We start from the raw sequence: 13336 nt of genomic DNA, 5'->3' as shown, positions 1-13336 counted from the left end.
ATATCAACACAATGCTTTGAGAATGTGAACACAATGCTTTAACAATGTTAACCCATTGCTTATATTGACATATTTTATATCGTATGTTGACATTTCTGTTGTACGAAAAAATTTAAAAATTTTGATTTTTTTTCAAATTTTGACGTCGGAACAAATGCATGTAGGATATCGTTGGAATCCTTATGAAATTATCTTTAATTTGATATATGTTATATGAATTTAAAGTTTTGAGATTTCTTATAACAGTTAGTTATAAATAAACATGTAGTTAATTGACATTAATACCCCTATTGATATTTTTTTGAATTAATCCTATGGCTTTATTGGCGTATTTTTTTGATCGTATTGATATTTAGGGATTGATGATCTAAGCCCTTAATTTGAATATCTAGTGGCTATTATTTAGTTGTAGTTAGCAATTAAGTTATGAGTTAACAATATAACACTTTCCCTTAAAAAGAATTTATGTTAATTAACAAATTTTTTGGTGTCCTGGCCACTAAAAGGAATTACAATTATGTCACAGTGACAAAATTTTCAATACAATCAAACTATTGGAATTTTTGTTTGGTATCATATTTCTAACGTTTTACAAAACTATGAGATGGCAAAATTAATTCTTCCATTAGGGTATATATGGCAGCAACCAGTATGACTTGGGGTAACAAAAATGTATTGTTCTGGGATATATCAAGGTATAGTCTTTGTTTTGTTTTTTTTTTAAGAAATAAGTGCTCAAAAGGAGCTAGTCCAGAGTATGTATATTGGTTGGTCATTTTCACTTTTTTACATTGAAATTTTGTTGTCAATTTTTCACGTCAAAATCACTGTGACTGGAATCAAATAATCATCATCAATACTAATAACTCAGTTATAATTTTCCATTGAAGATCGTATAATTAATAAAGTTTGTATAATTTAACATTGTCTATATATTCTACGTAAATATGCATATAATCAAATTGGAAATCTAGATAGTTTATATGCCTATTTTATTATATACATAATTAGTTGTGCGTTTAGTTGTGCGTTTATTTCCTAATGTACCTTGTTACATACTCAAAACAACTCACAAATCATGCATCTATTCATGAAACAAAATAAAATAGCAAATTAGCAATCAATAACATCTCTGGACCCTAAACCCTAAATTCATAACATCTCTCTCATCCTTCATCAAACATCTCTAATTCTTTAACTTAGGAAATTTATTCGAAGCATCTGCACAGAAGATAAGGAAATAAGTGATACTCCTTCTGTCCTACATTTAAAGAGTCATTTTGACTCGACACGAATTTTATGAAATTATTTGACGTGAAATGTGAGACTCAGTTAAATTATTGTTTTTATAGTGTAAAAAGTTGGTGCAATGTGGGGGTCCGCATAATAAAAATGGAATAAAGTAAATAGTTTTATAAACCGTGGACAGTTAAAGTGACAAAATGGTGCTTTAAATGGTGGACAGAGGGAGTAAATGAACAAAAATGTAAAACCTAGACTCAGTGTCCTATTAAGCAAAATTAAAGAACAAAAATTTAAAACCTAGACTCATGTCCTATTAAGCTAACAAAAAATGAATTTGAATTGCTTCTATCTGTGCTAAAAGTGTAGGTCTGTATCACAATGCTTAGAAACAATTTGCGCTTTATCACTCAACTCGTCCAAAACGACGTCGCACTTCGCCTTGGCTGTGAATTCCCGCGTATTAACGAACCATTTAAACTTAACGGGCGCTTCCACCGTCAAAACTAACGGCACTCTCCCGCGCCTCTGCGCACTGCTCAACTCCGTTTTAACGGCGCCGTCGAGGAGGACGGCGAAGCTCCCCGCCGTCGCCCTCACCGACGTCGCGCTCTCCCCCGGCTGGTAGAAGTGCGGCAAAACGCCGAGGCCGAGGATCTCCCCGCCGCTGTAGACTCTCACGAGGCTCTCCTTCAAGTAGTGGATTCCGACTTTGCGGTTAGGGTTTAGGACTCCGACGGTGACGTCAAATTCCGGCGAGATCGGCGCGGCGGAGGTCAGATTCATTCCGCGCACGGCGAATTCGGTCACTGTGTAGATCGGCGATCGGTACAGGAGGAGGAGGTAGATCACTGCGGCGGAGAGGGCGGCGGCGGCGCCGGCGGCGATCAGGAGGAGGAGGTCTCCGGCGAGGAGTTCATTCTCGTATTTTGCGGCATTCCGCGGCGGCGGATGGCGGAAGACACGCGCTGCGGCGGCGGATGGCGGAGGCGGAGAGGCTGCGGCGGTTCTGCGGCGGCGGCGGCGTAGCATCTCGGAATAGGCTTCGGCGGCGAACATTCTTCAAATATTAGCGGCGGAAGAGATGGAAGAAATCTGAAATTGGGAATGGGGAATGCAGTGAAGATGTTTGTATATATACAAGCTGTTGAGCTAATTAAGTTTATTTATTTCTTTAATATAAAAAAAAGATTTTGTTATGGATGGTATCTTTTGGTGTGTATAACAAGAAATTTTCATTATTTTTGGTGATGGATTTCATTTTGGTGGTATTTTAGGTAAATTTGATTTCGGAGGAATGAAGATCTTCGCCTTCTTTAACAAGGAAAATACACGGCTAACTAAAAAAGGTATTAATTAATGTAATTAAGGCTAAGAAAAATATAGGTTCAAACGAAGAATTGAGTAAAACATTTTTTTGGCAACAAATATTTTTGGTATTATATGTATTTCACTATTTCCATTATTTCCATTAATACTACTTCCACTATTTTTGGCAACAAACATTTGTTCCACTATTTCCATTCAAACTAAAACATATTTTTGGCAACAAATTTTATGTATTTCAAGGGAAAAGTAAACGGTGAATAAAGTAAAATAAGTAGAAGAGAATAAGGTAGAGATTTTACAATATGTTTTTATTAAAAAAAAATAGAGCATATTTGTCATTTTTGGTTGTCCACGAAAAATAGAACATATTTAAAAAAAACAAATTCAACAACTTCTATCTTACTAATAATAAGGACTCTACATTCCATTAATACTACTTCTCTCGTGTTTTTTTTTTCTTCTATCTTACTTTACCAATTTGCACATTAGAATCCGTGTCATTCGCAATGTGTCCTATTTTTCGTGGACGGAGTGAGCATTAGTTTTAGAATAAAATGTGAGTGAAATAAATTGGTGGAATGTGGTCTACTTACTATTTATAGTAAAAGTGAAATAGGACTCTTATTGTGGGACGACGCAAAATATAACTCTTATATGTGGAACGCACGGGCGGACACACATAATGATGGGGAAGGGTTCACTTTTTTAGTTATAAAATCTTATAATTTTGTTAATAATTTGTGTGAATTAATGTGTAAAAGTCCCTACCAAAATAGAAAAGTATAAAAAAATTATTATCTCATACAAAATTTGAATATATATAGCCCCTACCCTAACAAATTTCTGCGCCCGCCACTGGTGAAACGGATGAAGTACTATTGTACGGTATGGTTCGACCTTAATTTAGTTCGAGTTGCAAAAATGACCCGACCACTAAAAAGAATTACAATTATGACACAATGACAAAATTTTCAATACAATCAAACTATTGGAATTTTTGTTCGGTTATCATATTTCTAACGTTTTTATAAAACTATGAGGTGACAAAATTAATTCTTCCTCTGTCTTTAGGGTATATATATATATGGCAGCCGCCAGTATGTCTCGGGTAACAAAAATGTATCGTTAATTCTGGGGTATAATATCAAGGTTTAGTCTTTTACTCCCTCCGTCCCGCTTTAGCAGTCTCATTGATTTTTCTGCCCTTTTTTTGTGAAAATGATAAAAAAATAAGTTAAAGTGGAAAAATAGTAGATTAAGAGATAGAATAATATAGAGAAAAGTCTTATCTACATTATTGTCTCTCTTACTTTACCGTTTCTCTATTTTAACTATTTTTTATCATTTTCACAGAAAGAGAGTAGAAAAGTCAATAGGACTGCTAAAGTGAGACGTGGAGAGTATTTTTTTAGAACCGGGTGCTCTTTAAATTTTTTAGGGTATCCTAGTCCAAAATATGTATATTTTCTCGCTGATCAGTCTTAATTCACTTTGGTAGGTAAATTTCATTTTTTTTACATTGAAATTATGGTGTCAATTTTTGACGTCAAAATCACGTGACTGGGATCAAATAATCATCATCAATACTCATAACTCAGTTATAATTTGCCATTGAAGATTGTATAATTAACAAAGTTTAAGAAAGTACAATATAACATTGTCTATATATACTACGTAAATATGCATGTAATCAAATTGGAAATCTATGTAGTTTATATGCTTTATTTATTATATACATAATTAATTAGTTGTGCGTTTATTTCCTAATGTACATTGTTACATACTGAAAACAACTCACAAACTATGCATCTATTCATGTAACAGTCGTCTAACCGATTAACAAATTCATCACATAAAACTTCAGACAATCCAGAGCAGTTGTCTAACCGATGTGGAGGTACTCATCCAACATGTCTGCCGCGCCTCCGTAGGCCAACTGTCTGATTGCCGCCGTGCACTTTTGAATAGGGGTGTGGCCGGGTCTGCCAACCGCATCGTGCCTGAAGCGGAAACACAGATATCGACGCTCCAATGCGTCAACGATGCGTATAAACAACTCCCTGCGCATTCTAAAACGCCGCCTGAACATGTTTGCAGGAAACCGCGGGTCGTCATATAGATGTGCAGCTACGTGATCCCGATCAATCACTGCTCGGCGGTGGACAACCTGTGGAGGGCGAGGTATCACCTGCTGTTCCACCCTACGCATGTACCGCTCCATCTCGCTGTTCATGTAGGCCTTCATAGCCTCGTTCATCCTCCGTTCGTACTCCTCAGCATCCCCACCACTACCACCACTGCTACCACCCGCGCTACTCATCGCTCGATGATGCTCTTGTACAGAAATTTAGAGAGAGAGAAAACTCGTTAAAACAAGTGGTGCAAATGAAAATGAAACTAAAATCGCGTTTATATAGGTTTTCAAAAAAAAAATCGAAATTGGGCTCTGGCCGATCGGCACGCCACAATGGCGGCCAACGCATCGGCCAGCGCCACGCGATCGGCTAGCCCACGCCGCTTTTTTCGCCGATTTCGCTCTGGCCTGCTGCAATGGTTCGGCTAGCCGACCGGCTAGCGACGCGAATCGGCTAGCCGGCCTTGGAGATGCTCTAAGAAAATCATCTGGCCACAAATTTTCTATATTTAACTACTAAAAAATCGTAAATTTATTTTTAATTTAAGATTAAGTGAAGTTGATGGTAATGATGATTGCCTACTTGCTAAAGCTCTAATCTCGTGCTAGTTTTGTCACTGTGAAAACTGAGAGAAATAATTGTCCATTAGTTTAAGTGCTAAGCATCTTATTCAAAAAGATCTTGTCTGGATTGCTTTTTATAGGTCTTAGGTAACATCTATATCGATTAGTTTAATGTTGTTGGATTAACTGACGCCATATTATATCTGCCCTTATGCCAATTCGTCTTTAATTGTTTTTCTATATACATATTGTTGCAAAAATGACTCGATCACTAAAAAGAATTACAATTATGACACAGTGACAAAATTTTCAGTACAACAAACTATTGAAAATTTTGTTTGGTGTCATATTTCTAACGCTTCTACAAAACTATGAGGAGGTAGATCACTGCGGCGGAGAGGGCGGCGGCGGCGGCGATCAGGAGGAGGAGGTCTCTGGCGCGGCGTTCCTTCTCGTATTTTGACACATTCCGCCGCGGCGGATGGCGGAAGTTACGCGTTGAGGCGGTTGAAGGCGGAGGCGGAGAGGCTGCGGCGGCGAACATTCTTCAATCGGAAATCGGAAATTGGGAATTGGGAATGGGGAATGCAGTGAAGGTGTTTGTATATATACACGCTGTGGCGCTATTTAAATTTATTTATTTCTTTAATATAAAAAAAGATTTTGTTATGGATGGTATCTTTTGGCTGTGTATAACAAGAAATTTTCATAATTTTAGGTAAAATTGATTTCGGAGGAATGAAGATATTTGCCTTGTTAACTAATGTAATTAAGGCTAACTAAAAAAGGTATTAATTAATGTAATTAAGGCAAAGAAAAGTAAAGGTTCAAAGGTAGAATTGAGCTCTAATATCTTATAATATTATATTCCACTATTTCCATTCAAATTAAAACATTTTTTGGTAACAAATTTTATGCATTTTAGGGCTAAGTGAATAAAGTAAAATAAATATATTAGAAGAGAATAAGGCAGAGATTTTACATCATGTTTTCATTTAAAAAAACACACTTGCCATTTTTTGTTGTCAATGAAAAATAGAACACACTTAAAAAAAGAAAATTTTCAACAACTTTTCTCTTACTAATAATATGTACCTCACATTTCACTAACACTACTTCTCTCTTACTTTACCAATTGCACATTAAAACCCGTGTCATTCGCAATGTGTCCTATTTTTCGTGGACGAGGGAAGGAAGTATTAGTTTTATAATAAAATATGAGTGGAATAAGTTGGTAGAATATGACCTACTTGGAGTACCATTTAATGGTAAAAGTGAAATAGGACTCTTATCATGGGACGATGCAAAATATGACTTTTATTTGTGGAACGGATGAAGTATTATTGTACAATATGGTTCGACCTTAATTTAGGCCGAGTTGCAAAAATGACCCGACCTCAATTATGTCACAGTGACAAAATTTTCAATACAATCAAACTATTGGAATTTTTGTTTGGTGTCATATTTCTAACGTTTTTACAAAAACTATGAGGTGACAAAATTAATTCTTCCTCTGTCAATTTTACTTATTTTTAAGAGTGGAACTATTTTTGCACCTTAGTTTGAAAGTCGATCATGAAGTAAACACATTCAATCTTATTTGTGGAATAATTTGGTGGAACTCTTATTCTGTTAGCCACAAATTGCCACTACACATTGTTTTAAAACTAGAAAGGGGTTGACTTAGGAAAATCTAGAAGACAAATTGTCAGCTCTATCTCCTTGATTTTCTTGTAATTGAGTTATTTGTTGACCTCTTTCCCCAACTCTAGCATTTAAGAAGATTGAAAAGAATGATATGAGCCCTAGCTAATGCAAGGGTTTGGGTGAAATGTACGACCATAGAGAAATTTGTACTAATAATTAATTGAATTGCAACCCTTTTTTTATTATGAATTTGTTAGGAGGTCTTCATCTTCAACTTATAAGTCAACTGGCCATATGTATTAGCTGCTAGCTCTGTCTCTGAAAGTTTGTCATATTTTTCTATTTCCGTCTGTCCTATAAAATTTGTCCCATTTCAGTTTTTACCAGTTTTGGTAGTGGATCCCATATTCCACTAACTCATTCATACTCATATTTTATTATAAAAGTAGAACTCACATTCTACTAACTTTTTCAATTCACTTTTCATTACGTTTTTTAAAACTCGTGTTGGGTTAAAGTGGGACAATATTTGGAGGACGGAGATAGTATTTATTTTGGTTTTGATCAGTTCTTTAATGAAAAGTTAAATGACAAACAACTGGTGAAAGTTCTCCAATTATTTGGTTTAGACCATTAGGGCATATATATGGCAGCTGCCAGTATGTCTCGGGGTAACAAAAATGTATTGATTTGGAATATATCAAGATTTAGTCTTTGGTTTTTTTTTTTTTTTAAGAGTTGGGTGCTCTTTAAATTTTACTACTGTATCACATTGTTTCCATGTCAAATGGTGCTAGTCCAGAATATGTATATTTTCTCGCTGATTAGTCATAATTCACTTTGGTAGGTCATTTTCATTTTCTTACATTGAAATTATGGTGTCAATTTTTCACGTGACTGGGATCAAATAATCATCATCAATACTAATAACTCAGTTATAATCTGGCTGCTAATATATGTCTACTCTATTTTCTATCATGATCAGTAGGAGTATTATTTTTGTTATTGTAACTAGCTAGAATTAAGAATTTTTATACTGCTTATATATAAGTTGTTTTTTCATTGTAATTTGCCATTGAAGATTGTATAGTTAATAAAATTTGAGTATAATTTAACATTGTCTATATATACTACGTAAATATGCATATAATCAAATTGGAAATCTATATAGTTTATATGCTTATTTTATTATATACTGTACATAATTAGTTGTGCGTTTATTTCCTTATGTACCTTGTTACATACTCAAAACAACTCACAAAGTATGCATCTATTAATGTAACAAAATAAAATAGCAAATTAGTAATCAAGAACGTCTCTCCAAACCCTAAACCCTAAATGCATAACATCTCTCTCATCCTTCATCAAACATCTCTAATTCTTTAACTTAGGAAATTTATTTGAAGCATCTGCATGGAAGATAAGGAAATAAGTGATACTCCCTCTGTCTTCCACTTAAAGAGTCCTTGACTCAACACGAATTCTAAGAATTTGTTTGAGAAGAAAAGTAAAGAGAGAAAGTGAGTGAAACGTGAACTCATGGACAACTAAAATGACAAAATAGTTCTTTAAATACGCGGATGGACAAAGGAAGTAAATGAACAAAAATTTAAAACCTAGACTCGTGTCCTCTTAAGCTAACAAAAAATGAAATTGAATTGCTTCTATCTTGTGCTAAAAGTCTAGGTCTGTATCACAATGCTTAGAAACAATTTGCGCTGTATCACTCAAATCGTCCAAAACGACGTCGCACTTCACCTTGGCTGTGATCACCCACGAAATAAAGAACCCAACTTCAAACCTAACGGGCGCTTCCACCGTCAAAACTAACGGCACTCTCCCGCGCCTCTGCGCACTGCTTAACTCCGTTTTAACGGCGCTGCCGAGAATGACGGAGGAATCCGCCGCCGTCGCCCTCACCGTCGTCGCGTTCTTCCTCGGCTGGTAAAATTCCGGCAGAGCGCCGTGGCCGAGCACAACTCCGACGCAGTAGACATCCACGGAGCTCTCCTTCAGATAGTGGATTCCGATTTTGCGGTTAGGGTTTAGGGCTCCGACGGTGACGTCAAATTCCGGCGAGATCGGCGCATCGGAAGTTAGATTCAATCCGCGGACGGCGATTTCGGTCACCGCGTAGCTCGGCGGTTGGAATCGGAGGACGAGGTAGATCGCTAATGCGGCGACGGCGGCAGCGATGCTGATCAGGAGGAAGAAGAGGAGGAGGCAGCATCTGCGGCGGCGGCGGCGGCTCCGGCGTTCTTCATCGCGGCGGAGCTTCTCGTATTTTGCGGCGTTCTCCGGCGGCGGATGGCGGAAGATGTGCTCTCTCGGTAGCTGGAAGACGTAAGTTCTGGTTGGAGGAGCCGGATTTGTCGGCGGCGGCTTGTTAATCTGGTCGGATTTGGTTTGTGCGGGTGAAGGCGGTGGCGGTGGCGGTGGCGGAGGCGGAGAGTCTGCGGCGGCGGCCATTCTTCAAATTTTAGCGGCAAAAAGAGATGGAAGAAATCGGAAATTGGGATTAATGTAGTAAAGATGTTTGTATATATAGACGCTGTTGGGCTAATTAAAATTATTTATTTCTATAATATTTTGTTATGGATGGTATCTTTTGGCTGTGTATAACAAGAAATATTCATAATTTTTGGGTCGATTTTGGTGATAATTTAGGTAAATTGGATTTCGGAGGAATGAAGATCTTTGAACTAAAAAAGGTATTAATGTTATTTATGCTTAGAAAAATATACTACTCCATTCAGCTATAATATTGTATTCCATTCTTCCAACTCAAGTTAAAATATTTTATTTTGGGTAACAAATTTTATGCATTTTAGGGATATATAGGTATGTGTTAAAATGACAACCTCTTTTAAAGTGACACCGTGACACCACATATATATCAATATTATAAATGATGCACAACATAATTACAAACACTACACGGCAATCTATAGATTGTTGTATAGTGTGACGGATATTGCTGGACAAGAAAAATTGCTATATAAAGAGCAGCAAATTGCTGACCGTCTTTTTCAAATTTTTTTCTTTTTTTGCCACGTGGCAGCTTATTATTCGTCCACGTGTACAAATGATTGACTGTGAATGTTGGTATGCTGTTATTTTAAAGGGTGGTGGCATCCTAACATGCCCCTATGTGAATAATGAATAAAGTAAAATAAAAATAACGTAGAGAATTTACATTGTGATTTTATTTTTAATAAATATCACCACGAAATGAATGAAATCTGTTTATAAAAATAGGGTAAATTGTAGGGAAGATAAATTTTTGGCACGATATGATAACCTGACATGAGTTCGCACAAATGAATGGTTTGGGTCAAAGCTTATTAGGTCCGTGTCCTTACTGGGTCGACCATTCAACAACACGAAATTTCTTGTCGTGCTCGTGTTGGGTTCGGGTTACACGTTAAGAAATAGTAATACTATTATAATATTATTAATTTTAATTATTGTAAAATTTGTGTTAGAGTACGCGATGTGAGTGAAATGTGAATTTTGATTTTTGAAGTCTGTGCTGACCCAAGGTAGATATTGTTTGGATTTAAATCAAATTTATCATCTATATTTTATATGCTTATTTTATTATGTTCATAATTAATTAGTTCAGTTGTGCGTTTATTACAACATTAGTTTGGTAATACTCAAACCAACTCACAATTCACAAACTATGCAACTATTCAGGTAACACCAAAGCTCGAAGTATACTTATTTTCGTTGGTTCTATCACTCAGGGAAGTGATACTGCAGTTGTCAACCTACAACTAAGTTCTAGCACGTTCAGTCTGGCCTACTTCTTAGGCACTCTATAATTTCAAGCATAGCTTGTAGTCTCATACTAGTCATTTCACGTTCCTATTATTGATATAAGCGCTATGATCGTATAACTAAGTCATGCTAGGTTCCAAGTAGTCCAGATCTAAGCATCGCAACATTTCAACACAAATCACACGTAATCACATTCGCAACAAAGTTCAAAAGTTCCCCATTACCACACAAATTTCATCCATATATTGCACAATTAACAAGTTTATTTGAATAGCATAGTTCACCACATAAACCATTTGATGTTCCATAGCATATCAAGCATCGAATATTAATATATGTAAAGATTAGCACTTAGTCGATGCATCATCTACAAAATCGCATTTCCAGCTTCATGCAGTTCATATCCATCTATTTCACAATCACATAATTGCAACTACACATGCGTCATACTTCGCCTTTACAATTCCAAAATCATATATTTTCAACCAAATATGCATTAAAATTTTCGTCTTCCAAGTAACCAACATGTACGTCCTTCAAGTTAAATTTGCAGTTTGAATATGTAATAACAAATCTCAACATCAAGCAACACATGATCACAATCATTTCTCAATATGTGATACATCATGCCTCATTATTAAACATAAGCAATTACACATTTGCATAGTGTCCCCCCGTTTCATAACTTCACCACATTTTCCAAAAGCCATAGTATTTACTTCATATTTCACATAGGAGTTGCTTCGTAGCAGCCAAGTAATCACATTTCACATTTCACAATTTCACGAACTCGCATACAATACTTGACAGATCACCTTTCGGGAAGCATCGCTTCACAAACTCATAATATTTCCTAACTCTTAGGAATCACCACATAGCATGCTTTTCACCAAAAATAACATTTTCCACTGAAATCTTTTCAAAAGCATAAGGTTTTAAATCACAAATCATAGTAATACATTGTACCTTTTTCTTCATGGTTGAACGGGACGAGGTGCGGTGTTGAGCCTCACATTTAGTTCATTTGTATAAGAGTACAAAGATAAACTTTTATATTTTGAACAAAGACTCTTGGGTCCAGAGCGGAACGAACTGAGGCTCTGATACCAACTGTAACAGCCCGCTCTTCTAGGGTACAAAAAATGCGGCAACTGCTACCAAACGGACTCGAAGAAATGAACAAGGCTAGGGTTTCATTTAAAGAATTTTGACCAAGAGATTTAAAAGAACTATCAGAGTATTTAAAGCGACAACTTAGCCTAAAAGCTTGAATGAGAAAGAGAAAGGGGAATCATAAATAACGATCAAATTCTCAAGAGTACGACATAATATTTAAGATAAAATCACAAGAAAAAGTCTAAGGCCTCAAATCGAAGGAAAGATGTAAATATCTAAAAATGACGAACTCTAAGGTGCATCAAAACTCAGCGGAAAACGACCAAGAGAAAGAATAGCCATGTATGAAGACACAACTATGCTTGAAGTTCATAACATCCATCTTAATTAATTATCATGCTCAACACCCGCCACCGCTCGTCGTCATTCAACCTGCACGTAAGGAAAACACATGCAGGGCTGAGTATTTTGAAATACTCAGTGAGCTCGTTGCCAAAACATTTTATAAGTTATGCCACCCTTACCAAGTGAACTCGAGTTTTACAATTTATCAAATAAAATATCATCGAGTATCACAATATATTTTCATAGATTAGCCAATCAAATATCTCTCATTTTCTCATCAAATTCCACAATCATATCCATGGTGCGACGAAAGTGTGGCCACACTTTTCGCCCACGAGACCGGCCGACTAGCAAGGACGGCTCACGATCCCTTCGTGTACACAACCTGGTAGGGTTTGCGGCCCGTACTCAGACCCGAATTCGTATAACATATCCAAAACCTTGGCCCAATGGAGCGAACTCACAAACTAGGCTTCAGGCACAATATCACAATAAAACAAATATAGGCATGACATAACAGTTAAACCACCCTTATAACACCAATCAATATTTTTGCAAGAAGTAAAAGAGTTTAAGAATAAAGCCCACCTCGACTGCTTAAGTTTCAAGTAGTTTCGCTTTTCCGTTATCTGGCTTCGCAACCGAGGTTTCACCTTTTTATTCACATAGGCACATATTCACAAATCAGATTCAATCACGACTCTAACTCATGCATGTCTCAATACTTCCCTCTTTCCCATCGACTTATCTTAATCATCATAAATCATTCAAGTCATGCTTATCATATACTCCCTCCGTCCCATAAAAGTTGAGTCGTATTCCTTTTTAGTCCGTCCCAACAAAGTTGAGTCATTTCCTTTTTTAACATAAGACAAAACATCTAATCACTCTTACTTTAATCCATCATTTACTTTACTCTCTCTTATCTTTCCTACTTTATCTCTCCTATTTATTTAATATAAATTCTTAATCTCCGTGTCCAAAAGTTTTGTCTCAACTTTTATGGGACGGAGGGAGTATATATTTTCCTTAGTATCCCAACTCTAGATCTATCATCAGCATGTATCGCACACGAGTATACAACACACACGCACAACACAACACACACACGTGCGCACTCACACAACACACCACATACATATTTTCTATTTCCCCTTTTTATCCCACTATCCCTCA

General features: G+C 36.4%; 1 protein-coding gene and 1 pseudogene across 1 annotated transcript; both read right to left on the bottom strand.

Annotated features, from left to right (window-relative positions):
• Positions 1–1599: 1599 nt before the first annotated feature.
• Positions 1600–2301, bottom strand: LOC148924101 (NDR1/HIN1-like protein 13). The gene has a single exon (XM_089061681.1). It carries the CDS (start codon positions 2299–2301, stop codon positions 1600–1602), a length of 702 nt encoding a protein of 233 aa, XP_088917807.1.
• Positions 2302–8590: 6289 nt separating this feature from the next.
• Positions 8591–9385, bottom strand: LOC125207018 (NDR1/HIN1-like protein 13 pseudogene; annotated as a pseudogene).
• Between the last annotated feature and the right edge of the window lie 3951 nt (positions 9386–13336).

Source organism: Salvia hispanica, chromosome 6 (genome assembly GCF_029641045.1).
Source record: "Salvia hispanica isolate PSC_SH4W2 chromosome 6, Shi_PSC_v1, whole genome shotgun sequence".
NCBI lineage: Eukaryota > Viridiplantae > Streptophyta > Magnoliopsida > Lamiales > Lamiaceae > Salvia > Salvia hispanica.
Note: the sequence above shows the minus strand (reverse complement) of the source record. Positions and strands in the feature narration are given on the sequence as shown.